At 37.1% G+C, this 26,589-nt stretch overlaps 1 protein-coding gene across 11 annotated transcripts in view; it reads left to right on the top strand.

Moving 5' to 3' along the window:
- The window catches only part of sgip1.L (SH3GL interacting endocytic adaptor 1 L homeolog), a 75,213-nt gene that overhangs the window by 20,625 nt on the left and 27,999 nt on the right, over window positions 1-26,589 (top strand). For 5 of the 11 annotated variants that reach the window (XM_041590366.1, XM_041590372.1, XM_041590374.1 and 2 more), the window contains exons 2-8: window positions 9,955-10,018; window positions 11,249-11,273; window positions 12,285-12,341; window positions 12,465-12,522; window positions 13,900-14,075; window positions 22,217-22,228; window positions 25,885-25,896. In XM_041590366.1, the coding sequence (XP_041446300.1) occupies window positions 9,955-10,018; window positions 11,249-11,273; window positions 12,285-12,341; window positions 12,465-12,522; window positions 13,900-14,075; window positions 22,217-22,228; window positions 25,885-25,896 (404 nt within the window). Of the gene's footprint in view, window positions 1-9,954; window positions 10,019-11,248; window positions 11,274-12,281; window positions 12,342-12,464; window positions 12,523-13,899; window positions 14,076-22,216; window positions 22,229-25,884; window positions 25,897-26,589 lie in introns of all 11 variants that reach the window. The other 6 variants (XM_041590368.1, XM_041590369.1, XM_041590365.1 and 3 more) reach the window with 2 other exon arrangements.

The raw sequence follows: 26,589 nt of genomic DNA, 5'->3' as shown, positions 1-26,589 counted from the left end.
CTCTTTATATGCCAAAATTTTACACTCGGCTGTGCATATCCATTAGAACTGAAAATAGGGGTAGGCACAATAGGCTTCTGCAGGTGAGCACAATCGTAAAGATCAATTACTGTATATTCTCTATTGCCCCTCCCTGCCTTGGGCACAAATACCTCTTGGACCGGCACTGATTTCCATGTAAAACCCGTGTCACACACTGTCTGTCTTTGCTTTTTTTTCTGCCATAGAAAACAGCTGTTTTTCTTGCTTTATGGCAGGTATAGTGTAGTATTATAACCATTTTATGGGCTTTGGATACTTGTGCCATACAGTAGACGGCCCACAATATTTTAATAAGGTAGATCCCAGGGTAACAAAGTCTGGGCACCCCTGGCTTACACAAAGAAGAGTCATCCAGAAGAAGTCTTATCTGAAAACTCTCCACAAACCTCAAAGTCTAAGGAATGCAAAATAGCATCTAGACAAGCCTCAACAGCAACCAAATAAGTGCTGTGGACTGATGAGATAAAAATAAATGAATTGCCCACAAGCACCAAAGGTTTTTGTGGAGAGTGGGAAAAGGAGCAGCAGTATGATTTGGGCCTATGTTGCAGTTAGTCGAAAAAGAAACATTGTCCGTGCACAGGTATGGGATCCCTTATTTAGATAGCTTTGAATTACGGAAAGGCCATTTCCCATAGAATTCATTTTATTCAAGTACTCCACATTTTTAAAAATGATTTCCTTTTTCTCTGTAATAAAAACAGTACCTTGTACTTGATCCCAACTAATGTATAATTAATCCTTATTGGATTTAATATCCACATGATTTTCTAGTAGCGTTAAGGTAAAGATACGTTATCGGAAGACCCCAGGTCCTGAGCATTATAGATAACAGGACCCATGCCTGTACAGAGAAGAATGGATCCCATTATAGCATCAAATTCTGAATGCCGATATGAAATAATCAGCCAAGAAGCCGAGGCTGAAAAAGGAACAGCTGTTTTTTTAGACAATCATCTTACACATACCGTATATACTTGAGTATAAGCCGTCCAGAGTATAATCCGAGGTACCTAATTTTACCTCCAAAAACTGTGAAAGCTTATTGACTCGAGTATAAGCCTAGGGTGAGAAATGAAGCGGCTTCTGGTAAATTTCAATCAAAAAATTTAGGGTTTCTGCTCCCATTGGAGGTGCCGGCGTCTCTTTTTTGGATGCCGGTGACCATTCTTGGATGCAGGCGAATATTCTTGGAGTCTATTCTTGGACGCCGGTGACTATTCTTAGGCGCCGGCGACCGTTTTTGCACTTGACCCGAGTATAAGCCGAGGTAGAGTTTTTCAGCATATTTTGGGGGCTGAAAAACTCTGCTTATACTCCAGTATATACGGTACTCCAAAAGTCACCACTTTATAAACTATAAATAATGAAGACTAATTGAAAAGTTGTTTAGAATTGTTCATTCTATACTAAAAGGTAACGTAAAGGTGAACCACCTCTTTAAATGACAACCCAAAATGAACACTGAATTAGAAGTGAAATTTCTTCTCTAAATACTACTCAGGTATATACGGTAATCTGCAAAGAAGGGTCAGCAAAAATCCCTATAACAAGATTTATAAGTTATGAAAGTTGTTAGAAGCTGTTACGCATGCCAGGTTTTGCTTATGCCATAGATTTACACAGAGGATTTTTTTTCTGTTCCTGTTTTAAAGTTTGTGTGTGTTATAAAATGTAACTTAATTAACACACTAATTCCTGGAGTACTTGTTTACAGACTATTCTCTTACAAAATTAACCAAATATGTATTTGCCAAGTGGTGCAAAACTTTTGCAATCAACTGTAATGGCTTCAAATCAAACTAGGCATCAAGAATCACATTTCCAAGCTTGATAACATTTCCCTTTAATAGAAGAAAAATGGAATTTGTATTTCATTCATTTAAACCCATCAGAGCCCCTATTCATTAACGTGACCTAAAACCCTCTCTAAACCTTATGAAAGCTTTAGCTTTATTCCATTATCTTTATCCTGCTGTTTACAGAGAATCTGCTTTTGTACTATCATGTAATAAAAGAACCTATACATTATAAACATTGTGAAATAGCATTGAATTTCACATGTGCTGTATTGGCTTGACATTTACAGAATATGATTACATCTCACTGTCCTTGAGCTGCAAGTACTTTCTCTGATACTGCTGTGTGGCCAGTGGATTATTATAAAAACACAGATTTGCATTGTTTCCTTTGTTAATCCTTTTTCATATTTTTTGTTTGTTATGCTTAAAGGGGACCTGTCATCTAAAATTTACTCCAATTCCTGTTTTATGTCAAGCAAAATAAAGTTCACTTACACTATACACATGATTTCAATCTTCTTTCTTTTAGTCTTGTAAATCACGTCAAGTAGACAGCAGCCATTTTGTGGACACTGTTATTTAGGCAAGCTAAAATCTTACCTAATCATATCAAAATCTTGTTTATGCAGCTAAATGGGGCACCTGATGCCCATGTCTGTGCACTGGCTACAAAATTAAATGTTGGCGACGGAGGGGGGAATGTAAGGAGTGCATCGACATCTAGGAATTGCAGAACGGAAAGTGAAAGTAACTGCCTGCCCCGCCTCTATGCCTAAGGCTTAGAGGCGGGGCAGGCAATATATGATTGACAGCTGAGAGTTTTAAACAAGTTTTTAACCAGTATGGTTGCTTTAATAAAAAACATTAATTGGGTTTCATGATTAATTTTAAATGGACTTTTATTCTACACATTTTCATGTATGGGTGACAGGTCCCCTTTAAGAGGAATTAAATTAACTGAGCCTTTATTGACCCCTGTATAGGTCCAGCTAGACTAATATCTGTCTGAAAATTAGACAGGCATCCATTGGGCAGGTTTTATTTTCCAGTCAGGACGATGACAAAATTGCCTCGTTAATTTTGTCCTCTTCCTGGCAGCCTGCATTGACTGGCAAATTGGATCAGCCCATTGTGGACATATCTGGGTATGTTCCACTCATGTGGCAACTTCACCGAACTAGCAGATCTTTAAAGGAACAGTAACACTAAAAAATTAAAGTATTTTAATGGCAATATAATGATGTACTGTTGCCCTGCACCGGTAAAACTGGTGTCTTTGCTTCTGAAATACAACTATAGTTTATATAAACAAGCTACTATGTAGCCATGGGGGCAGTCATTCAAGCACAAGATACACAGTAGATAACTGACAAGTTCTGAAGAATCCCATTGTATACTACAAAGCTTGTAGTAAGCTGTTATCTGCTGTGTATCCTGTGCCTTTTCTCCTTTTTCAGCTTTGAATGGCTGCCCCTAAGGCTACACCGCAGCTTGTTTATATAAATTACAGTAGTCTGAAGCAAATAAACCAGTTTTTCCTGCGCAGCAAAACCATACATTATGGTTTCATTACGTTAAGACTTTCATTTTTTGCTGTTACTGTTCCTTTAAGTGTATGGCCAGCTTAAAGCCCATGGCACAACTGCTGTCAAAAAACCAGCATTGAAATGCCCTTGTCCGCTTGTCACTTCTTTTAATGTTAATCAGGGAAAATCGCGTTTATGAGCACAAGATGGTGACAGACAGACCTTGTTTGAGCATTTACACACCTCAGTGTGGACAAAATGCTTTTTATTGATTAACATGCTGTGGCATTGGCCAGGGGTCTTTTGACTGCTGCTGTTTTCTGCTGGACAGTAGAATCAATCTAAGCACCCTGTGTGAAGTTAGCCCAAGGCTTGCCAGACACATCCTAGGACTCAGCTGTTGCCCTCAACCTAACCTAAATGTGTCTTTATGTTTAAAAAAAAAAGGGGGGGGGGTTGGAGGGACTGGTATAAACAGTACTGCAACACTTCCTTTATATATGCATTTTTAAATGAATTTGAATCTCCCATCATCTCTCAGAAATGTCTTACCACCTTTTTTTTTTTTTTTTTAATCCACTTTTAAACATGATGCATGAAAAAGACTGGAGGGCCTGCTAAAAGAACATCAAGAGATGATGCATACCTACATGTTTATTTGGAAAAGTACACAGTTTGTGGTGCAGTAATTCAATAATAATAATGATGGAAAAAAGACTGTTACTTGAGAATTTACAGCCTGGTGAATACCTCTGTCATTCTTCTCGCTTCATCTCAGATTCACCTAAATTAATACCTTTTTTAGTATGCCTTGGATTGTATTTTGATATTATTAAACTTTTTTTTTTTTTTTTTATTCTTTACCTTTCCAGTTTTGAATTCTTTAGTATTATCTGGTTGTTTTGGACCCATTTACATTGCATTTTAGTGGCAGACTACTGCAAAATGATTGGTAAAGTGCCTGAAAACATACCAATCAGAATAAATCCTTTCTTGTTACCAAGCATCGGTAACCCTAACAACCCGTTGCTGACATCACTATAGTTTCAGCAAGAATGAGAGGGATGTTGCGTAGATCCAAAATAATGAAGGAATGTTATGTATCAAAGTCTGACAACTGTCAGTAACTTAATAGTGTATTATTTTCTGAAATGGGCACCTTACACATAAGATTGCTAAGCTGCAACCTGTTGCTGTAACTCCGCATTTCATCAGTAGCACTGGAGATATAGTTCTGGAAACCCGTGCTTTGCTGATCAGTGTGCTAGACTTACAGTGTTGTACATTGCTAGGTAAAGGCCTCGGTCTTGCTTGGGATAACTTCAGTGTGCTACCGTTCACTCCTGTTAGAATATATTACATTACTTAAAGGGGTTGTTCACCTTTGAGATAACTTTTAGTATGATGTAGAGAGTGATATTCTAAGACAATTGGTTTTCATTTTTTATTATTTGTGGTTTTTGAGTTACTTAGCTTTTTATTCAACAGCTCTTAAGTTTGCATCTTAAGCAAACTAGGGTCTAAATTACCGTAGCAACCATACATTGATTTGAATAAGAGACTGTAATATGAATAGGAGAGACCTGAATAGAAGGATCAGTAATAAAATGTAACAATACATTTATAGCCTTACAGAGCATTTGTTTTTGTGGAAGGCGACACCCATTTAAAAGCTGCAAAGAGTCAGAAGAAATAGCAAATCATTATAAAACTATAAAAAATAAATAATGAAAACCAATTGAAAAGTTGCTTAGAATTGGCCATTCTATAACATATGTTACCTTATAGGTGAACCACCCCTTTAAAGAGTACCCGTCACCCAAAAAAATAATTCCAAATCCTATATCACATTAGCCAAGCAAAATTAACTTTAATTACACTGTATAAATTATTTGAATCTTGTTTCCTTCTGTCTGGGAATTCATAATTATAGCAAGCAGGAAGCAGCCATTTTGTGGACACTTATTAAGGCAAGCCTTGTATCATCTCAGAATCTTGTTTGTGCACCAGAATGGGGGACCTGATGTCCATCCCCATGCACTGGTTAAACAATTAAACCGTGAAGAGAGTGGGGGAATGTGTGTGCATGAGCAGTGACATCTAGGAAGTGCTGAATGGAAAGTGAAAGTAATTGTCTGGCTAAGGCATAGAGGAGGGGCAGGCAATATTTGATTAACGGCTGAGATTTTTAAATGAGTTTACAACAGCTATGAATGCTTTAATAAAAAATAAAAATTTTATTTTGTGTTTAATTTGAAAAGGACTTTTATTCTACAGCTTTTTATGTCTGGGTGACAGGTCCACTTAAAACACTTCATTAATGAGTTGTCTTCTTGGCTCTGTCCTATAGAAGTAAACTTTCTCAAATGGCGAAATTTCATTTCAATTTATTTAGGATGTGTTAGGTTTGGAGTGTATTTTTCCTTATGAGAACTTGATACATAAGTGATACATACAGATGGGTTATGAAAAAGATGAGTTATACTTTATACTGTGTACTACTATGTAAATAATATGGTTTCAAACTGTTAGCAATTTTCATTTCTCCTTTTCTTTTATATTTATATCCAGTGGATTGGAAAAGGGGACCAGAAGACACTTGATCTTTACTGAGCTCTGTGAAAATGGTACATTACAGTCTAGATTCAGTGGTCAATATAAGGTGACTGCTTTGTTCTCTCTTGGTTAGTAATGGGAGTAAACTAGCATTTGACATGAAAATATGTCCATTTATTAAACGCCTACAAACTTAATCTGAATGTCGGATTTACTTTTTTTTCCCCAACCACAAATTAATTATGTACTAAGAGGAGGTCTTTTTGTTTCATTTTCAGTGTTAACTCACACGTCTTTCTGCATTTTCTTTTTTCCTTTTTTTTTTTTTTTTTTTTTTTTTTGTTTGCACACATTGGACTCTTCAAGCTCACTTTACCATTTAACACACTGTAAAACCTCAAGCCCATTCCTGCCAATGAGGTCAGTTGAATTATTAATGAAAGGATCATGTTTTCTCTGTAGACCCTTCTTCCATTCACATTGAATGGGTTTTGTTACATGCTTTGATACCTAGCAGTATGATGTGAACTTTCACTGCCACGGTTAGGAGTATAAAATGAACCAGTTAAAGGAACACCAACACTACTATCATGCTAAAAATAGATAAACATTATTCCTCCTAACAGTAGATAAAGACTGGTCACACCCAATATTATACGGCCTTTGCTGCCATAAAGTTAGGCTGTTCAGATGGAGGCTTGCATTATACACTGCTGAAATGTAATTTATGGCCACCACATACTACTTCAAACATTTGTTCTAATTTGACCAAAAACTCACCTGCTAACATAATGTATGTTGTATTCGTGGCCAAATACAGCAGCAGGAATTTGTTGGCTTTCTGTCCTATTTTAAAGTGATGGGTTCATGGTTTCTTAGAATTTACAATTGTTCCAGTAGCATATATTTGCACAATAGGTACTTATCTTTTCTTCTTTAATTATCAATTGCAGTGTTAGTGCTCAGAAGGAACTTTTACCTCCTGACAATGGTAACAGTGATTACCCTTTCACTGGCTGCAGTTCCATAAGCACAATTGGCCACTACAGGTATGGAACCTGTTACCCAGAATGCTCGGGTCCTTGGGTTTTCCGGGTAATGAATCTTTATGTAATTTGGATCTTCATTCTTTGTCTACTAGCAAATTGTGCAAACATTAAATAAACCCAATAGGCTGGTTTTGCTTACAATAAGGATTCATTATATCTTATTACAAGTAACAAGGTAGTTTTGTTATTACAAAGAAAAAGGAAATACTTTTTAAAAATTTGGATAAACTGGAGTCTATGGGAGGTGGCTTATATGTAATTCGGAGCTTTCTGGATAACTGGTTTCCACATAATGGATCCCATACCTGTACAAAGTAAAAGTTCTGATTTTGAACTTTGAAAGGCCATCTTTCTCCTAAAAGGGCCAGTACCAAATGTGTATATTTTGCAAATAGACCTCTCTAATATGACTTCCCACACCAGTCAGTTGAACTGAAGAAGCTGCTCGGACGTGTAGTGAAAAGTCTTCAATGATTACTCAGCAAGTCCAGTTGTTTTAGATTTACCTATACTAGATATCTCTCTAATACTTTTATTTTTAATTAGTATTCTGTAACGTTTATTTATAATGATTGTAAGACCCCTATCATTATAAATTAATGTAAAGTGCTGGTAACGTGCCAGCACTATATGAATTAATGATGATGATCGTTTCTGTAGATTTTTCACTTGTATAGATCAAAATCCTACAGCTGTACATTGCAATGTTTCGGCTATCTTTGTAAACTAAGTGTGCAGTGCACCCAGGCAAGCTGATCTTGCTTATTGCAATTGCAACTATATGTAATCTCTAGATTTGCTTGCCTAAAAGCATGCTTTGTTGCTCGTGAGAAATCGCCTCTTTAGAATGTTGATAACATGGCATTTTCAGAGGAGTGGGATGTTTGTCTGCCCAGTATATGTGGTTTGAATGACTCCTTTGCCAAGCATAATATCCAAGGCTACAGTTCAATAAAGCTATATTCGTATAGTATATATTTAAAATAAGTTTGGGTACATATAATATGTTTGTGTGTGTGCAGACCTAAGGTTTTCCAGATACATTTTTCTGTAATTCGGATCGCCATTCTTAAAGAATACTAAAAATTCATTCAAAGGACAAGGAAAGCACTTAATTCATCATTTAAATAGTCACATTCCCCTCTCCCAGAGAGGGGGGGGGGGATACCTTTTGCTAGTATAATTATTTTGCAGTTTTCTCTTCATTAACAGATCATGTCTGCCACCTTTAACCGGATCGCGTCACCATGTGCGTCCTTTTTGATGATCTGCGCATGTGTGAATTTTTCCTGCATCGCTGCACTGGTTACTGAGAGAGAGGCGGTTACACGAGAAGAAAGCACTTTCACGAAACATACGATATGCACATGCGCTGAATCAAAAGACTAACTATTGTGCATGTGTTGCAGTCTTGGTCTTAAGACCAGTGCAATGACTTGGGAAGTGTTTTTTCTATACTTCTTGCTTTTCTGAAATAATTGGCAAAGGATCTTTTAAATGGATGCACACTTCAGGGAAATTACTCCTCTTAAGGTGGCCATAGACGTAGAGATACACTCTTGGCGTTGTCGTCTAACAAGCGGATCTCTCCCCGATATGCCCACATTAACGTGGGCGATATCGTGCTGATTCAATTGTGGGCCCTAGGGCCCAACAATCAGATCATAATGGATCCGATACGGACGGACCGCATAGACGCACAGATGCGGCCGCAATCCGACGGGATTTTTTTTAATTTGCCCGATCGAGATCTGGCCGACGATCGTAGAAGCCTGTCAGATGGCCCCACACATGGGCCAATATGCTGCCGATTGTGTATGGGGGCCTTTAGCCTGCAGTATGGTATGCCTTTGCCTGCTTGTATTTAGCCTTTTCTTGTTCTTTAAACATAAAATACACACAACAGGATGGTTTTGATGGTTAACAATATCTAGGGATGCACCGAATCCCCTATTTTTGGATTTATTTGAATCATTTGTGGAAGATTTGGTTGAATACTGAACCAAATCCAAATCCTAATATGCATATGTAAATTTTGGTGTATAGGGAAAAAGAGAACCATGCGAGAAGCACTTGGTTTATTGTTACCAAGAAAAAGGAAATCCACTTTAAAAATGGGAATTATACGCTTAAAATGGAGTCTGTGGAGACAGACTTACTGTAATTTAAAGCTTTGTGGATAATGGGTTTCTTGATCATGGATCTCGCGCACTCACATCTTTTACAGAAGGACTAGCGCTCCATTTCTCATGAATTATGTTCTTTTATTTGAGATGCTTTTGTATCATACTTTAGCTTTATATCACACTTTGACGAAGCACCTGAAGTTATCGGTTTAAGGGGCAGATTTACCAAGCTCGAGTGAATGGTTCGAATTTCAAAAAGTTCTATTTTGAAGTAAAATTATAGGTATTTCGACCATCGAGTAGGCTATATTCAACCATTCAACTTCTATTCGAACGATTTGAAGTAAAAATTGTTTGACTATTCGACCATTCGATAATCGAAGTACTGTCTCTTTAAAAAAAAAAACTTTGACTTCATACTTCACCAAATTAAAGCTACCGAAGTGCAATGTTAGGCTTTTTTGGTCGAATAAATATCCTTCGATCGATCGCTAAAAATAATTTGAAATTCGACCCTTAGTAAATCTGCGTGTGTGTGTATTTTTTTAAATGTTTATTTTTTTCTTAATCCAAATGCATTGAAGTAAATGGATGTTTTTTTCCTCATGACAGTTTTTTCCCATGGTTTTGGCAAAAAATTATTTTAAGCGGAATTTTGCTGCAAATCCATGCTTGCTGAAGGAATTTGCTTGTCACTAGTTGTAAAATACTTTTATTTCTTTGTATACAAAGCATAGCATTTTAGTATTATATCATTTATGAATGTGATGTACCAATGCAAATGCTTACAGGCATGTCCGCAAAGCAATTTTCAGAAAGATGCAAGTATGGTATGTGTTATTTGTATTTTCAGGATTGAAAAAGCGCACAAGGAAAGCATTTGGAATACGGAAGAAAGAAAAGGATACTGATTCCACGTAAGTGTATAATTCTAGCAAGTTTCTTTTAAGAGCAGTATAGAATTTTTTTTCTACAGTATATAGTCTCTCTAGTAATAAAAAAAGACACCTATGGATAAAATTTGTATAACTTTTTAAAGAAATACTTTGAAAAGTGAATCCACTACATTTCTAGGTACCTTCTTAATGCTCCTGCCACCTCTCCAAGCTAGGCTGGTCATGTGGCAAACTGTTAACTGTTGTCTGGTGTGATATTGTGCAGTGTCAAGCAAGTAAGGACCAAGTTATGCATTTATGTACCTTGAAAAGATTTTAAAAAAAATAGAAACCTCTTTAATATGTAGAATAAAAACATTTTTTAAAAAATTGAACAACCTTTTAAGGGCAATGACAGACGGAGTGTTTTGTAATGGCAGGGCCTGGTGTTTTCCTTTGGCGCCTTCCTCCCAGCCTACTTCCTGCCTGGTAAAAAAAAAAAACGCCATCCCTGTATCCTCCTCATATGCTGGAATGCAGATATTTTAAAAAATGTCACCTATTTCTTTAAATAAATGATGATTTTCTGCTGGCATTCCTATTGTCTCTGACAGTGCTGTGTACCGTTAGATACATTTTTAAAGGAACTACTGCAACTTGTACTGATCTATGTGCCAGTGTTCCTATAATTCTGCACAATATTACACACATTTAAATTGGCTTTCATCTCTGGAGGACATTGTCTGTATGACCAAATCTAAAGTAAGGACACTTAGATTTTCATACTATTATAGTTATTTTTTCATACTCCATATTAATGACACACCTATATTATTGTGTGTGCAAGGGAACATATAGCTTTCGTTAGGTCAATTATGTTTAACGCAAATTAATATTCTAAATTTACTAAGGTGTGCATTGGGCTATTTTAGAATGTGGACATTGTCTGTATTCTCAGATCAAAAGTACATAAGGATCTTACAGCTATTACTAGGTGTTTTAACCTGGGTTAAGGTGAGGAGGGGCATACCAATAATACTCAGAAGATCGGCTAAATTATGGGGCATTTTGTCAATCATTTGACACGGGTTGAGTTTGGGTCCTAAAATGGAAACATTTTGCACGTGCAGTTTAAGGTTTTTCGTATTAGGGTCAGGTGCGGGTTCAATTTTTCCTGACCCACACATTATTAGTCTATAGAGTTTTCTTTATATTTTTTATTTTGTTCACTTGAGCATGCAAAACTAACCTTTTACCTTTTTCCTGGTTTAGTGGATCACCTGACAGAGATAGCAATGTAAGTATAATTTTAGTGTTCTTCCTGTTTCTTTGAAATAAACCACGAGCATTTGTAAAGAAAAATATAATTTTCCCAAAAGTCACTTAATTTTAATTTTCAAGATTACTCCATCTCTGCTGATAAATTTGCAAGAATGTAGTTACGACCGAGTTCTTACCAACAATTCAGAATTACTCCTTGAGGTTTTTTCCTTGTAAAATATTGTTATACATAGTAATTGATTATTTTTTTATCAAATTCATACTCCCCAAACAGCTAGTGTTCCTGCCCTTTTCAAACTTTTAGTGAAAATGCTATCTTGACTGCTACATATGAAGGGGTTCTGGATGTAGCCTGTGTATCGAAGAGCCCCATTTATCAAAATTTTCATTTGTGTAGTTTTGAGCTTTTTGAAACCACAAATAAACTCCTTTTTCTCTAAAACCATGAAACCATGTTTCTTAAAAGACCCAAATAGAAAAAGTAAAAACTGAAGGATGCTCAAAAAAACACAAAAGCCTTGAAAACTTCAATAAACTCAAGTCTTTTTATAATATCGCAAAAAAAGTCTCAAAACCTCAACTGCTTTTACTTACTGAAGTTTTATGTGGTTTTTACACTTTCTGATCTGTGGAAAAAAAAATTCAAATGTTAGTAAATAGGCCCCTAAGTGACACCTAGATATTATTGGTCTATTGTTTTGTGTAATTTACATCAATGAAAATAAGGCCCAAATCCATTGATGCAAGTAACCGGCTACAAGATAGAAGCTTCTCAACAAGCAGCGGAATGCAAGTGAACCATATGCGCCGTGAGCCCTAGAATGCAAGTTCTTTTAAAGAGATTTTTGAGCCCTTTGTGTCCAATAAGGTGATGGCAGATAATACATTTTGTAAACCATGCTGAATGTCCTAAACTTTGATTCCACTCATTTCAGTATGCTTTAGTGGATCGGTAAATATTTTGATTTGCAACTATAATGTTTTTCTCAAAAATTCCAAGATATTTGTTTTTCTTTACTAAAAGCAGAAGAAAGCAAATGGCGCCCAAAATGGATTTTACGCAGAGATTGACTGGGAGCGATATGTAAGTATGAAAATAAATAATACCTCAAAGAACTGTGCAAATATTATACTGACATAGAAAGTATACATTTTAATAAGCAAATGTCACTTATTCTCATAGCATTTTTTTAATAAATGATTGCAGAACTCTCCTGAGGTTGATGATGAGGGCTACAGCATCAGACCTGATATGGAACCTGGCTATATCCTTTTGAAATACATGCTCCTAAATTAAATTATGATTTTATTTGCGCATTTTTTTTCTATGATGTGTTGATGAATTTAATTTAACATTGTAAGTGGGAGTGGTATTGATAATTTGAGATGACCATCATTTATTGATAATAATAATAATGTCTCAAGAAAAATAATGTCTCAACAAACAGATTTCTTTCTATAGTTAATAAAGGTAGAGGGTTGAATTCTTTCTCCCTATTTTTTAAGACATTAAAATGCTCCTATTATGGAAATGAAGAACGCAGGATTTCTGATTAGTTCACATTGGTGCTACTGTGCCCTAGATTATCCCTATATAATCTACAGTCTGGTCATTTCCCTATGGTACCCGACAGTAAATTATATCCTTATAAACAGCGCGTTCTTGCGTCAGAACGCGCCGTTTATATAGAACATCACTTCCACCGCTGATCTCTCCCTGCAGCTCTCCCTACACGCTTCCCCTTTCCTGTCTGACTCGCAGACTCAGATTTTACCTTTACAGGGCGCTCCCCCTGCCGATCCCTGTCTGCTCCGATCCCCCTCCCCTTCTTGTTAGAGCGGGGAAATTCCTTGGGGAGGAGTAATGATCAAAGGGGTGACGAATGGACTGTGGAGTGTTGCAGGTAATGCTGCTTTCTGTGTCCGTCCGTGCTGGCTGACAGGATGATATTAGCTCCTTCCCATTTCACCCGATATTGCTCTTGTGCTGTTCCAAAACTCACTGCAGATGGGGAGGGGCGGGCAGGAAGGGTGATAAGCGTCTGGCACTGCCTTGGGCACAATTTGCCCAAGGCCTGGCACTGACAGTCTTAAGGTGGACTCCCTGTCTCTTGGTGTCCGCTCTGTCTAGCCCCCTCTCTGGTCTTCCCCCCCTCACATGGTCTCTCTCCATTCTTGATTACCAACTCAACCAAATTTTTACATAACCTCCCTCTCAACTTACACTTTCCCTCCCACCTCAGTCTCCAGTCCTGCTTTATGTTTTCCTACTTCCTTGGCCTTTCCCCTATGACATCACCTGTGGCAGGCAAGGGCAGAACAGAGCCAGACATCTTTAGGAATCAAGACACTGCACCCACAAACTGTAGATTATAATGCATAATGTACCCCCTGCTGTAATTTATAAAGATATAGTAGTCACCTCGGAGTTATGTGACCTGTATAAAAGCACTCGGCCTTCGGCCTCATGCTTTTATATGGTCACATAACTCCTTGGTGACTTATAATATCTTTATAAATTACAGCAGGGGGTACATTATCCACTATATAATGTCAGAATTGTTTGTTCCATTTTCAGAACAATGTATTTTACTGTCTAAAAAATACACACAAACTCTGTATGGTCTTTAACTGTGATTTACCTAACAAAGGAAAGCACTTCTATTCATCAAGTGAATCAGAAGAAGAACAAGAGTCGCACAAGAAGTTCAATATTAAAATTAAGCCTCTACAGGCTAAGGATAGCTTGAAAAGTGCCGCAACTGTGGATGAGCTAAAGGCTTCAATAGGAAACATTGCACTTTCTCCTTCTCCAGTGGTAAGTCTTCCTTTCAATGTTGTAATATTTTGAGATGTTTGTACTGCTTCTGCTCAGTTCTACAAACACACACAAAAATGTCCACTACTTGTTTACTTATAAGTAACTTACACTTATCTAAATGGATAGTTCTAAATCACCTCAAATCTTACAGTATATAGGCTTAGAGACTGTAAAATAATATGAAAAAGCCATGTATCGTGGAAGGTGGATAAAATGTGCTTGCATCATAAATTCTATAAAGGGCCAGAGGGTAAAGAGTACTTTCAGTAATGCCCCTGTTCTGGGGGTTAAAAGCATTGCTGTCCCTTGGCTACTATATACGTTCCTATGCTATGTGTAGGTGCAGCTAAAGGGAGACTTTGATTTGTCCTTGAATGTTCTTAGGAAGTCTGCCATTATGATATTGACTAGAACAGACGAGCAACGCCTCGCTAACCTAATATAACAATAAAAGGCCTTTATTCCAAACACGTGGTTTAGACCTTGGACATCAGCAACATCTCAGGCTGCCATTGGCCTTTTTCAAGCTGTTCTTTTTTTTTTCTTGGGAATAAAAAGCACCTTGGGGGAAAAAAGGCCAATAGCAACCTGAAACCTTGCGAACAGCCAAGGTCTAAACCTTGTGCTTAGAACAAAGTCTTTTTATAGTTATATTAGACTGCAGAGGTACTGTTTTGTTCTATACAATATTTAGTAATGGATAGTGACCATTAAAGAACCATAATGTTAAAGGAAAACTTTACTCCCAAAATGAATACTTAAAGTGGACCTGTCACCCAGACACACACATCTGTATAATAAAAGTCCTTTTCAAATTATACATGAAATCCAATTTCTGTTTTTTATTAAAGCATTCATAGCTGTTGTAAGCTCATTTGAAAATCTAAACTGTCAATCAAATATTACTTATTATTTACATTTATCACTTCCTAGATGTCACTGCTCTCCCCACATTCCCCCTGTTCTCTTCACCATTCTGGTGCACAAACAAGATTCTGAGATGACACAAGGCTTGCCTTATTAACAGTGTCCACAAAAATGGCTGCTGTCGGCTTGCTATAATTTTGAATTCCCAGACTGATGGAAACAAGATTCAAATAATATATAGTGTAATTAAAGTTGATTTTGCTTGAATGTGATAAAATAGGACGGATCCCCTTTAAGCAACAGATACTTTATATCATATTAATTGGCATATTAAAGAATCTTACCAAACTGGTATATATATATATATATATATATATATATATATATATATATATATATATATATATATATATATATATATATATATATATATATATATATATATATATATATATATATATATATATATATATATATATATATATATATATACATCTTTTGCCTTGAGCCACCATTTTGTGATGGGCTGTGTGCTGCCTCAGAGATCACCTGGCCAGAAATACTACAACTCTAACTGTAACAGGAAGAAGTGTGGTAGCAAAAGACAGAACTCTGTCTGTTAATTGGCTCATGTGATCCTAGGATCCCAGGGTGCTGCCCTTATTTTTTAAAATGGCAATTTTCTATTTTGGATTACCCAATGGCACATACTACTAAAAAATTTTTTTTTTTTTTATTTACATGAAGCAGGGTTTTACATATGAGCTGTTTTATTCAATATAATTTTATAGAGACCTACATTGTTGTGGGGTATAGTTTTCCTTTAAAATATACTATACTCATAGTGAAGTAAGAAAATTCCTAAATGCAATCAATTAACAATTCTGCATTGTTTCTGAAATAATCGATTTTATATTCACCATTCCTCTCAGCATCTGTTTCTCTTCATTCTGTCTTCATGCAGCAGTTGGGTGTCAGATGAATGCTCCAATATATCTTATAGGGGTGGGCTTCCTTTCCTAGCAGATGAATTAGAGCTCACTCAAATAACTGATTCCAGTACAAACAAAGTCTAACAAATTAAATGCCTGTTGCACAAATTCTGCATGTAGAGAGACATGATATCTGTTGATTTTAATATAGTAAGCCCTCATACATTTTCTAGGCAAAAGGACCCCCCCCCCCTAAGATATATTGGATCATTCATCTAACACCCAACTCCTGAATGAGGAGAAACAGATGCTGAGAGAGGGATAGTGAAGATAAACTTGTTCAATAACAATATAGAGACTGGATTCAATGACTTTGGTCCAGTCGCCACCGCTTCTGTCCATTGAAGCCTAAATTCATAGAAATAACCGTGGATAAGAGCTTGGTCAAACGCAATACATTGCTGCTAAAATTGTGCTTTTATTGATCTACTACATGTTTCGAGCAAAGAGCTCTTTTTCAAGATAACTTGACTATTTTAGAAATTAATTTGTAATTGATTTATATTTAGAAAGTTTCTTATTTCACCATGCTGAAGCTAATATACCATTTTCATTTTCGCGATAGTTCCCCTTTAAGGTACAGTTTAATATTTTACATGTGGATAACATTAGCAGCTCAGATATCATATATAGTTAAAAGGTCACTGCTATAGGCATCTCATTTAGCAGTGTAGTAAATGTTAATGACCACGAGCTTGACATTTTTAAATAACCCAGAAATGCAATGGGGGAAACTACACCCAGTAACTAGCATGGCCATCATCTGAAAGCACTAGTGGCCAGCTCCTGTCAGTTGGTAGTTTTGTGGAACAATGCAGTCTTCAATCCCAGGCAATGGTTGTTTTACATGTTATGGCTCATGGCACATGGGCATACAGGTGATTACCATGCAAGCCAGATGGTATGTTTTTTAGCCATTAGTCATTATATTTTTCAGGCCGGTTAAAAATACTTGACTCAAAGTGCCCCTTGGAGTCCCTGCCATAAAGCAAGGGAAAGTTATGGCAGAAATTAAATGAGTATCAATAAATGGTCACTCCAATGCAAGCTTTTATTTAGTGCCACAGTAGGCATAATCTCTGTTGGCTAAATATGCATGACCCAGTGTTGGACTGGCCTGCCAGGATTCCCAATTGGCCCTTTGCCATTTCTGGAGCACAGACCTTTAACTCTTTTCTGCCTTTTTTAGTCTGTGCTTGGGTTTTCTTTTATCCTCCGCAGTAGGAGAGATGTAAAAGCGTTAAAGTGGAACTCTGTGAAGGGATCAGGGAAAAGACAGGAGTGATATGGCCTATCCTGCCACAGATAATCAGGCGAATCCAGGGAGACTGTTACAGTGCTGGCAGGAGTAGCCCTAAAGCTAATAGGCCCCCAAACAACCTTCTAGATTGGGCTGTAAACGGCTTTGGGATCAAGATATTCTCTGCTTTAAAACAACTTGGACTAAGCAACAAACATAACTCACCAGAGCACCAATATCAATGTAGCCCTAATGTATCTTTTTGGCAGCTATAACAAACAAGGGAAAGTTGTGCTCTCCACTAATTTTTAAAAACATTAAGTGGGGGTGCAATGAGGTTGTGACCTCAAAATTCACATAGACAAACACAAGAGGTCCTCTGCACTCAACCCATTATCATATATGAAGGACAATGAAACATTTTGTGCCTACTAAAAATTCCTTACCCTTTAAACAAAACAGGGATTGTGTGTCCATATATTGCAATATATTTAAGCTGGCCAACTACGTCAAAGTAATCACCGGTGGGTGTGGCTAGTTCCTACATCAACTTGCATCTGATTCATTAAGAATTCTATTGCTTCATTTTCCATTTTACAAAGGGACTAAATTTTACCCGCAACTTATTTGCTTTCAAAGTAAAACTCCCAAACTTGATTGCCCTTTTATTGGCCAACAGTGGGAACACCTGACTATAGTTGGAAAGGTTGGGAGCTACAACATGGAGCTGGCCACTGCTCCTCTATAAACTATAACAAACAAGGGAAAGTTGTGCTCACCACTAATTTTTAAAAACATTAAGTGCAATGAGGCTGTGACCACAAACTCCACATAGACAAATACAAGAGGTCCTCTGCACTCAAACCATTATCAATATATTAGGTACAAAATGTTTCATCGTCCTTAATATATTGATAATGGGTTGAGGGCAGAAGACCTCTTGTATTTGTTTTTTTTGGAAGCTGCCACACTGGTTGCTGTTATCTTTGTGTATATAATGCTTCCCCATGACCTTAGTGAACTGTCATCTAGTCGGAAAAAGTCATTTCCTGGCTATATTAATCAGTTACATGTAAATTAATCTCTTCAGACATGGGTATACCTTCTCCGCAAGAAGATGCAGGTTTAATAGCTCTGGTTGATGGGCCCTTAGTGCCCCCGTTTTACACTGCATGACAGCAAAGGTACTAGTGCTTTTCAGCATGAAAATGTTCTAGTAAATAAATTCAAGCTGAAAAGTATCAATACTAATGCTGTCACGTGTTTCCCAATAAAGTCAATAGGAGGAAGCAGTGGTGGTTTCTGGCACTTCTTCACCAGCTGTAAATAAGCACCCTGTGCCAAAGAACTAGGACGCAAGAGCTTTTTTTTTTTTTTCCGAAGGAAAATTCAGATGTTAAAATGTTTAAAAATTAGTGTGTTTAACCTGCCAAAAACATGCATATACAGGTATAATATATATGTTATCTGGAAAGTTCTGAATTACAGGAAGGCCATCTACCATAAAGTTCATTAAAAGCAAAATATTCTAAATTTTAAAACTGATTTCTTTTTTTCACTGTAATAATAAGAGTAGCTTGATCCCAACTAAATATAGTTCAACCTTATTGTAGACCAAACAATCCTATTGTTTTTTTGTTTGTTTTTTAATGTTTAAATTTATTTTTGCAGACATATGGTCTGATGATCCAAATTATGGAAAGATCCCTTATCCAGAAAACCCCAGGTTTTTTTTTAAACCCACACCTGATTCCTTGCCCACCACCCAGACACTATAAATCCCCCTCCCTTCCCTTGTTCCAAATAAAAGCAAATCACTCTGAGATGGCAGTTCTTTCTGTTTTTCTGAGCACAGTTGCTCCTCCCATCCTGCCTCTTCACAGTTCTTCCTCCATCTACAAAATTCCCCAACTCTGTCCCTTCTCCGCTGCACTGCGACAGAAGGGAGCGGGAAGCCAGTGCAAGTGTCCAAATTATGCCACCAGCAGGTATAATGGGTGTCTTCCGATGGAGGGGGTGAAGCAGGATTGGATGGGAACTTTGAAGAGGCAGGATGTGGGTGCAGTTCTGCTCAGAAAGAACTTTAATTCCCAGAGTGCATCACTTTTACTTGGAACAAAATCAGGGAGAGGAGAATTAATTTGACTACCTCTGGGGGGCGTGAGGAAATGATCCGTTTCAGTCAGGGGCGGGGAATTGCTTACTTAAAGGGATACTGTCACGGGAAAACATGTTTTTTCCAAAACGCATCAGTTAATAGTGCTGCTCCAGCAGAATTCTGCACTGTAATCCATTTCTCAAAAGAGCAAACAGATTTTTTTTTTATATTCAATTTTGAGATCTGACATGGGGCTAGATATATTGTCCGTTTCCCAGCTACCCCAGTCATGTGACTTGTGCCTGCACTTGAGGATGGAACTACTTTCTGGCAGGATGTGTGTTCTAGAAAGGAATTACCTGGGTTGGCCTAAAAGAAGAGACTACTGAGAACGGCTGCTGTTCTGCTCAACAATGCAATGTGACCACTTGTCATTAATTCTGTAGCATTACACATTGATGTAATGTAAAATGCCAAGATAAAGACTGTACAGCTGTACAAAGTTAAATATGCATACGATTCTTTTTTTGATTTTTTATGCATTGGTTGTTATGTAAGCTGTTCCACAGGAAAGCCTTGTAAAAGTATGTTATGATCAGGGCTGTTTTTTCTATATATGTACCTGAGGGGGGCAGGACTTGGATGCCTATATTAAAATTTGCCCCAGCCTGCTGCCAGATACTCTCTCCCTCTCCCTCTCTCCCTCTCTCCCTCTCTCCCATTAATAATAGTAAATAGATTATTTAGCACTGCTTTAGTGCACTCCCTTAGCACTTGTTTTTTGCACATCAGAAATGTATAGAATATGGTATGTAATCTTGCATCTTCAGAAGTTGTTGGACTGCAGCTCACAACATACTTTTATAGGGTTGTTCACCAACAAAAGTACACCAGGGTGGCATGAGAAGGGCAAATATTTTACTTCAATATTAAAAGAAGAGTCAAAAATAAAAATCACTTGAAAAAAATATTTTTGTTTGGTGTACTATCTGGAAAACAATTGAGCTGGAAAAGTGTTTGGAAGGTGAACAACCCATTAAAACTTGATTATATGCTGAGGAATGCTGGAAGTTGTTGGCAACATCTGAAGACCCAAGGTTAAAAAACAGGGACCTAAAGGAATTTCCTTTCGGATATCTACTTATTTAAAGGGGTGGTTCACCTTTAATTTAATTTTTAGTATGTTATAAAATCACTAATTCTAAGCAACTTGGCCTTTGATTTCTTTTTCTTTTCTTTTTCATAGTTTTTGAATTATTTGCATTCTATTTCTCTTTATTTCCAGGTTTCAAATGGGTCACTGACCTAAAAAAAAAACAAATGCTTTGTACAGCTACATATTTGTTATTGCTACCTTTTATTACTCATCATTCTATTCAGGTCCAGTCTCTTATTCAAATCAGTGCATGGTTGCTATAGTAATTTGGACCCTAGAGACCACATGTCTGAAATTGCAAACTGGAGAGCTACTGAATAAATTGCACTCTACATCATGCTAAAAGTTAACTTAAAGGTGAATAACCGTTTTAAGATGGCACACAGTTTTGGTAATGACTTTTGCAGTTTTATAAACAAAAAACAATATACATTTAACACTTTATTTAAAGTAAAAGTTTAAGACATTAAATGCAAATGTATTCATCTTTAGATTATTAAACTGTGTTACAGCTTGTTGTACTTCTCTTTGCCTCATGCTCTCCTGCTCAGTTACTCATCTTTGCTACAAATCAGCAGCCCTTGCTGTATGTCACACATTTTTTATGCAAGTCTGACTCATAGCAACACATTATATTTCTGACAGCCAGATCTTTATTTGTGCAGTACTTTCTTTTTAATGCCCACGCAACAAAATCACACAAAGAACAGTAAATAGCCCGGTCCTGGCAAGTTATGCCCTAAAAAACCAATCACCTTTCACAACCTGTGAATCACATTTATCATCTCTGGTCCCCTTCTGCCATGAAGCCCCAAACTGCAGTATTCCCTCTTCCCCCTGATGGCAGCCCTTTGACAGCATTTCAAATTTTAATAACTGTTGATGGTCCTAGAGAATAAAAGGGAAAAACTACATTGTGTTGTTTCAGACATGGATATCTTCTGCAGTTATAATAATAAAAAAAAATAGCACTCAGTTGTCAATTCTATATTATCTCGTATGTCTAACCAGCGTGGCTAGTTACTGTAGTGTTTCTATCGCTTCCCAGAAATGCGATAAATTGTTTCTTTGGGTGGTGGTGTGGCTTTCACTTCTCAGGAATGTGTGTGTGTGTGTAAGCACTTAGAATAATGCCTTCACAATCTAATACTGACAAAATCCACTATACTCCATGTGTGTATATTTTGATATTCATACTGTGGATTTAAAGGAAAGGGAAAGTTTAACTCACTGGGTGGTGCCAGATGTTAGGCTGCACTGGTCCAGGGTTCTTTTTGGTGAGCACCACAGAGCTATCCTCTTATTCATCCTTCATTCTTCAATGCCCAGAGCAGACACATATGCAGTAGAGTGAACAAATTTGGCTTTTCATTCTACTGCGCATGCACAGCAGTGCAAAGAAAGAAGATGCAGGGAAAAGGATCACTCTCTGGTGTTCACTAAAAAGAACCCCAGGTTAGTTCAGTTTTCTGCAAACAAATGCACTGGCCCTGGGATCCACTAAAGTGATTAGAATCATTGGGGAGAGGGATACCTAAAAGCTGGTGTCCCTGTTTACACTTTCCTTCTCCTTTAATATATAAACCGTTTACTCTTAATATACAATATTTGCATGTGTGTGTGAGAGTCTGTAACAACTGGCTGTAAACAGAAGCACTTTATTTGCATAACCTGTTTAAGAATAAAGTTACATAAATACAAGTCATGACTTTCCATATCAGGATGCATGTCTTTGCAGTTACTAATAACTCTCTCGGTTTTGTTTCAATTATGCTTCATTATTAGAGGAAAAGTCCGGTAAGATTCCAAACCCTCTTCCCCCATGTTTCGTAATTGTACAACAGAATTTTGACATTTACACACAGTCAATACTGGCAACCTTATAAAGCACTTGTATATTTGAGCAGATGGTTGCTTTGTAGAAAATGATTTAGCACTTGTCATATTTATTACCTTGTATATAAAACTATTGGAACATACCACTTCTCCCAAGACTGTGCTTTGGAACTTGTTTTCTTCTAAACTCTTTATTTAAAGATTCATACATTTATATAACAAGATTTGTACACAAAAATGGTCGAATATGGCTGGATACACAATTTAGCATGAAAAGTTCACGTAAAAATGACATGCAAGCAATGGAAGCCATTTCAGTAGTAACTGCAAGCATTTTCTAACCATATGACCGAGTGAAATAAATTAATTCTATCCCCTTTTGTACCTGCTCTAGCGAAAGGAAAACAGTTTTTAGCTTATTGGTAACAAACATCTTACATTATAACTATAATTGGTGTTATGCTTTCTCTATTAGTGATACCAAATTTGCTCTGTCTACATTTTCTGAATTAAACGGATTGTTCACCTTCCAGCACTTTTTCCAGTTGGTTTCAGATAGCTCACCATAAATAAAGACTTTTTCCTATTACTTTCTATTTTCTATGTGTGTGTTTCTAATATTGTAGTGTAAAGTTTAATTTTTCACCTTCTAAAGCTACTCTGAGAGGGGGGGGGCAGACCCTGTAAACTGTTCTACATTTCTTATCTTTGTCCCTAATGAGCTTCATTAAAGGCAGCTGTTGTCATTGATACAATAATTGGTAATATTCCTGCAATACTGCTGAAATATGTATCCACTACTGTAAACACAACACAATTGTAACAGTTTACAGTCCACTGCACCAGAGACAGGGACATTAAACTAAATTTAAGGTGGCCATATGCAGGCAGATTAAAGCTGCCGATATTATCCTATAGACCGATTCGGCAGCTTATCTGCCCGTGTGTGAGGGCGTCAGACAGGTCTCTAAGATATCTGTCCAAAAATTGGCCTGATATTGATCAGATAGGTTTGATTTTTTCCTGCGATCGAGGACTGCATCAGATTTTGATGCAGCCCTACGTGCCATCTGCGTCTATTTCCTTTTTATAATCCAATCGTTTGGTCCTAGGGCTGAATGATTGGATTAACCTGATATCGCCCTGTCGTTGGTGGGCATATCAGGGAAAGATGTACTTGTTTGGCGACCTCGCCAAACAAGCGGATTTTATCGTGTATGGCCACCTTTAGATTTTGGAAAAAAAGGTAAAGTAATTGAAAAAAATCTCTATTTCTGGGGAGCAATCTGAAACAATTGAAATTAAAAAAGTGTTTGGAAGGTGAACAACCCTGTTAACTCCCAGTACCTACAGAAACTAAAAGCCTTGAATTTGGCCTTTCCTTTATATGTGCTACTAATTTACCCATTGTGAGTGAAATGTTTGTGGGTTTTGCATGTATTTGTAGGAGCATGAATATAGTATTTGAATCTTACTGTGATGGTTGTGTTCAATAGTCTTTGAGGTTAATTGGCTTGCATGTTGTATTGTGACAGATTAGAACAAGCATCTGCTAGTAAGGTCATAATGCACACACAATATTTTTAAAAGGTTTCCAAATCAGATGCACATTTGTAAATACCTTGGTATTCACAATCTGAATTAGGCGGCATAATCCAGAAATTTAAGTAGAGGGAAATGTTCTAAATGGCATTATGAAGATCACCATGCTAGTGTAAATGTCTCTCTCTCTCTGGTAATGCATTTATACTTTCTGATTTTTGTATTTAATTTAGAATGGCCCAGTAAATTTTTAGTACTTATCAGTGTTAGTATTGACTGTTCATTTAATATACTTTTCCAAACAGTGATAAAATGCCATACTGCTCCCTAAAGTATTGTTGCAAAATGCATCTTATAATAATGTAATATTTACTCCCATTTTTCTTTAAGCCAGTTTCTCAGAGTACTTATGTATATTATTCCTGACCATAATGTTTCCTGCTGCTCTCGATGTTACCTTTCTCTAATTTGTTTGTACAATTGTAGCCACCTACAGGGTGAGCATTTAGTCACTACTGGAGTGTTTGATCATGGACTGATAAAGCATAGCACAGTGTTGTCACCTTTTCTCCACACAAGTAAAGCAATTCTTGCTTTTCATTTGGGAGAGTATAGTAAATAAAATCTTCGGTAGGAAAGCATCAGCATCTAGATGAGATCAACTGATTTTCGTAAGAAAATACCATTACAGAGGTCTCTCAAATGGGTGGTTCACCTTTAAGTTAACATTTCGTATGTTATAGAATGGCCAATTCTATGCGACTTTTCAATTTTTTTTTTTTATAGTTTTTTTTCTTTTAAATTATTTGCCTTCTTCTTCTGACTCTTTCCAGCTTTCAAATACCCCATCTAAAAAAAACACATGCTCTGTAAAGTTGCAAATGTATTGTTATTGCTACTTTTTATTATTTTTTTTTAAATGTTATTGTTTAAATTCAACCGTGCTGGCCGTTTGATCTGTGCATAGTGTGTTGTCTGTCAACATACCGTGTGGCAAGATCAGAGAGCTTTATCAGGCAAAAGGTTAAATGGGAAAAGCTGTGAAAAAATCCAATAAAATAGGGTGGCATGGTGAGCTCTCTGGGCCAAGTGTGTAGATAAATTGGCCCCATCAGTAGATGTGGCTTCAAGTGTTCTGTGAGGAGGCTACCAGAAAAGCCACAGGGAATTAATTGCTTGCAGGTTCTGGAGGATGCCTTAATAGTTGGTTATATGCCAAGTAAATAGACATTATCTTTAAAGCCTATAGGCTACAATCATAGATGAGTACCAGAAAACACAGTATTACAGAAAAAATCTCTCAGTTGCATTTATAAGCCAGTGTCTCTGCTTACTTGTGTTCCTTACCCTGTATAAAATATGTATAATATATCATGTTTATCCAAATTGCCTTTTGTGACATTTAATATAATAGTCCTGTATTGTCAAGTATATTGAATTTTATTAGAATGTATATGTGCTTAGTAAAATCTGGATGGCAACAGGAGGGTATTGGCTGCTCTGGAAAGACTGCAAGTTCTTCCTCTACTTTCCAAAACGACCGACTATATTACATTTAGGTACGAGACCAAAAAATAAAATTACAGATGTCTGATCTGTGTGCCGCTAGCCTTACAGTTTTGCATTTTTTGTATTTACAGTACTTTAAGGGCAGAGACACATGCTCAGATTTGGGGAGATTAGTCGCCCAGTGAGAAATCTCCTCTTCTTCGTGGTGACTAATCTCCCCGAACTGCCTCCTGTCGGCTAGAATGTAAATCGCCGGCAGGAGGGCAATCGGTTCGATTCGTTTTCCGAAGTTGTCTCACGAGGAAGCTTTGTGCGACTTCGGAAAAGGAAGCGTTCTATGTGCCATCCTGCCGGCAATTTAGATTCTAGCTGGCGGGAGGCAGTTTGGGGAGATTAGTCGACCCGGAAAAGAGCAGATTTATTGCCGGGTGACCAAATCTCCCCGAATCGGAGCGTCTGTCTCTGCCCTAAGAGGCAGTGTTTGAATGATGTATTTATGTTAGTTTTTACTGATATATCACTCTTTGATTAGGTATGTGTTCTCTCTTCCCTTTTGCTGGTCACAGAGGCGTAGCCCGGTAAGACAGACCATTTATTTTCCTGTTGTATTTTTTTTTTTTCAAAATGGAATAACTTAACTACATTGGTTTCATTCCATTGTAGGAAAATTTGCATAACAAATAATAAAAAAATACATTAAAGGTTAAGATAAAAATGTATTATAAGCTACATATCTTACACTCAAACGTTTGTTGACTTAGGAAGGTTAAAAAATAAAGCCCCATTGACGACTGCAGTGAAATTTTGAGACACAAATCGGTATTTACCCCCGACCACAGAATTCCTGTGATGTGGCCATATACCAAGTTGTGTCCGCTTGTCAAAGTGGCTTGTGCTTTTGCCACATAAAGGGATACTTATGCGTGAAAACATGTTTTTTTCAAATCAATTAATAGTGCTTCTCCAGCAGACTTCTGCACTGAAATCCGTTTTTCCAAAGAGCAAACAGATTTTTTTTTTATATTTAATTTTGATATTTAAATTTGACATGGGGCTAAACATATTGTCAGGTGCCCCCAGTCATGTGACTTGTGCTCTGATAAACTTCTGATAAGCATCTTGACCAAAAACATATTGAGCATAAAGCAAATTTAGCCTTGTGAAATCACTCACCAAATAGAGACGTGGCCCAAGTGCTACAGCCCCAGGCCCTCCGCTCTGGGGAGCGGACAATCCGTATACTAAAGCATAAATGTTGGTGCAGGGCACAC

This window comes from Xenopus laevis, chromosome 4L (assembly GCF_017654675.1).
Source record: "Xenopus laevis strain J_2021 chromosome 4L, Xenopus_laevis_v10.1, whole genome shotgun sequence".
NCBI classification, from domain to species: domain Eukaryota; kingdom Metazoa; phylum Chordata; class Amphibia; order Anura; family Pipidae; genus Xenopus; species Xenopus laevis.
Note: the sequence above shows the minus strand (reverse complement) of the source record. Positions and strands in the feature narration are given on the sequence as shown.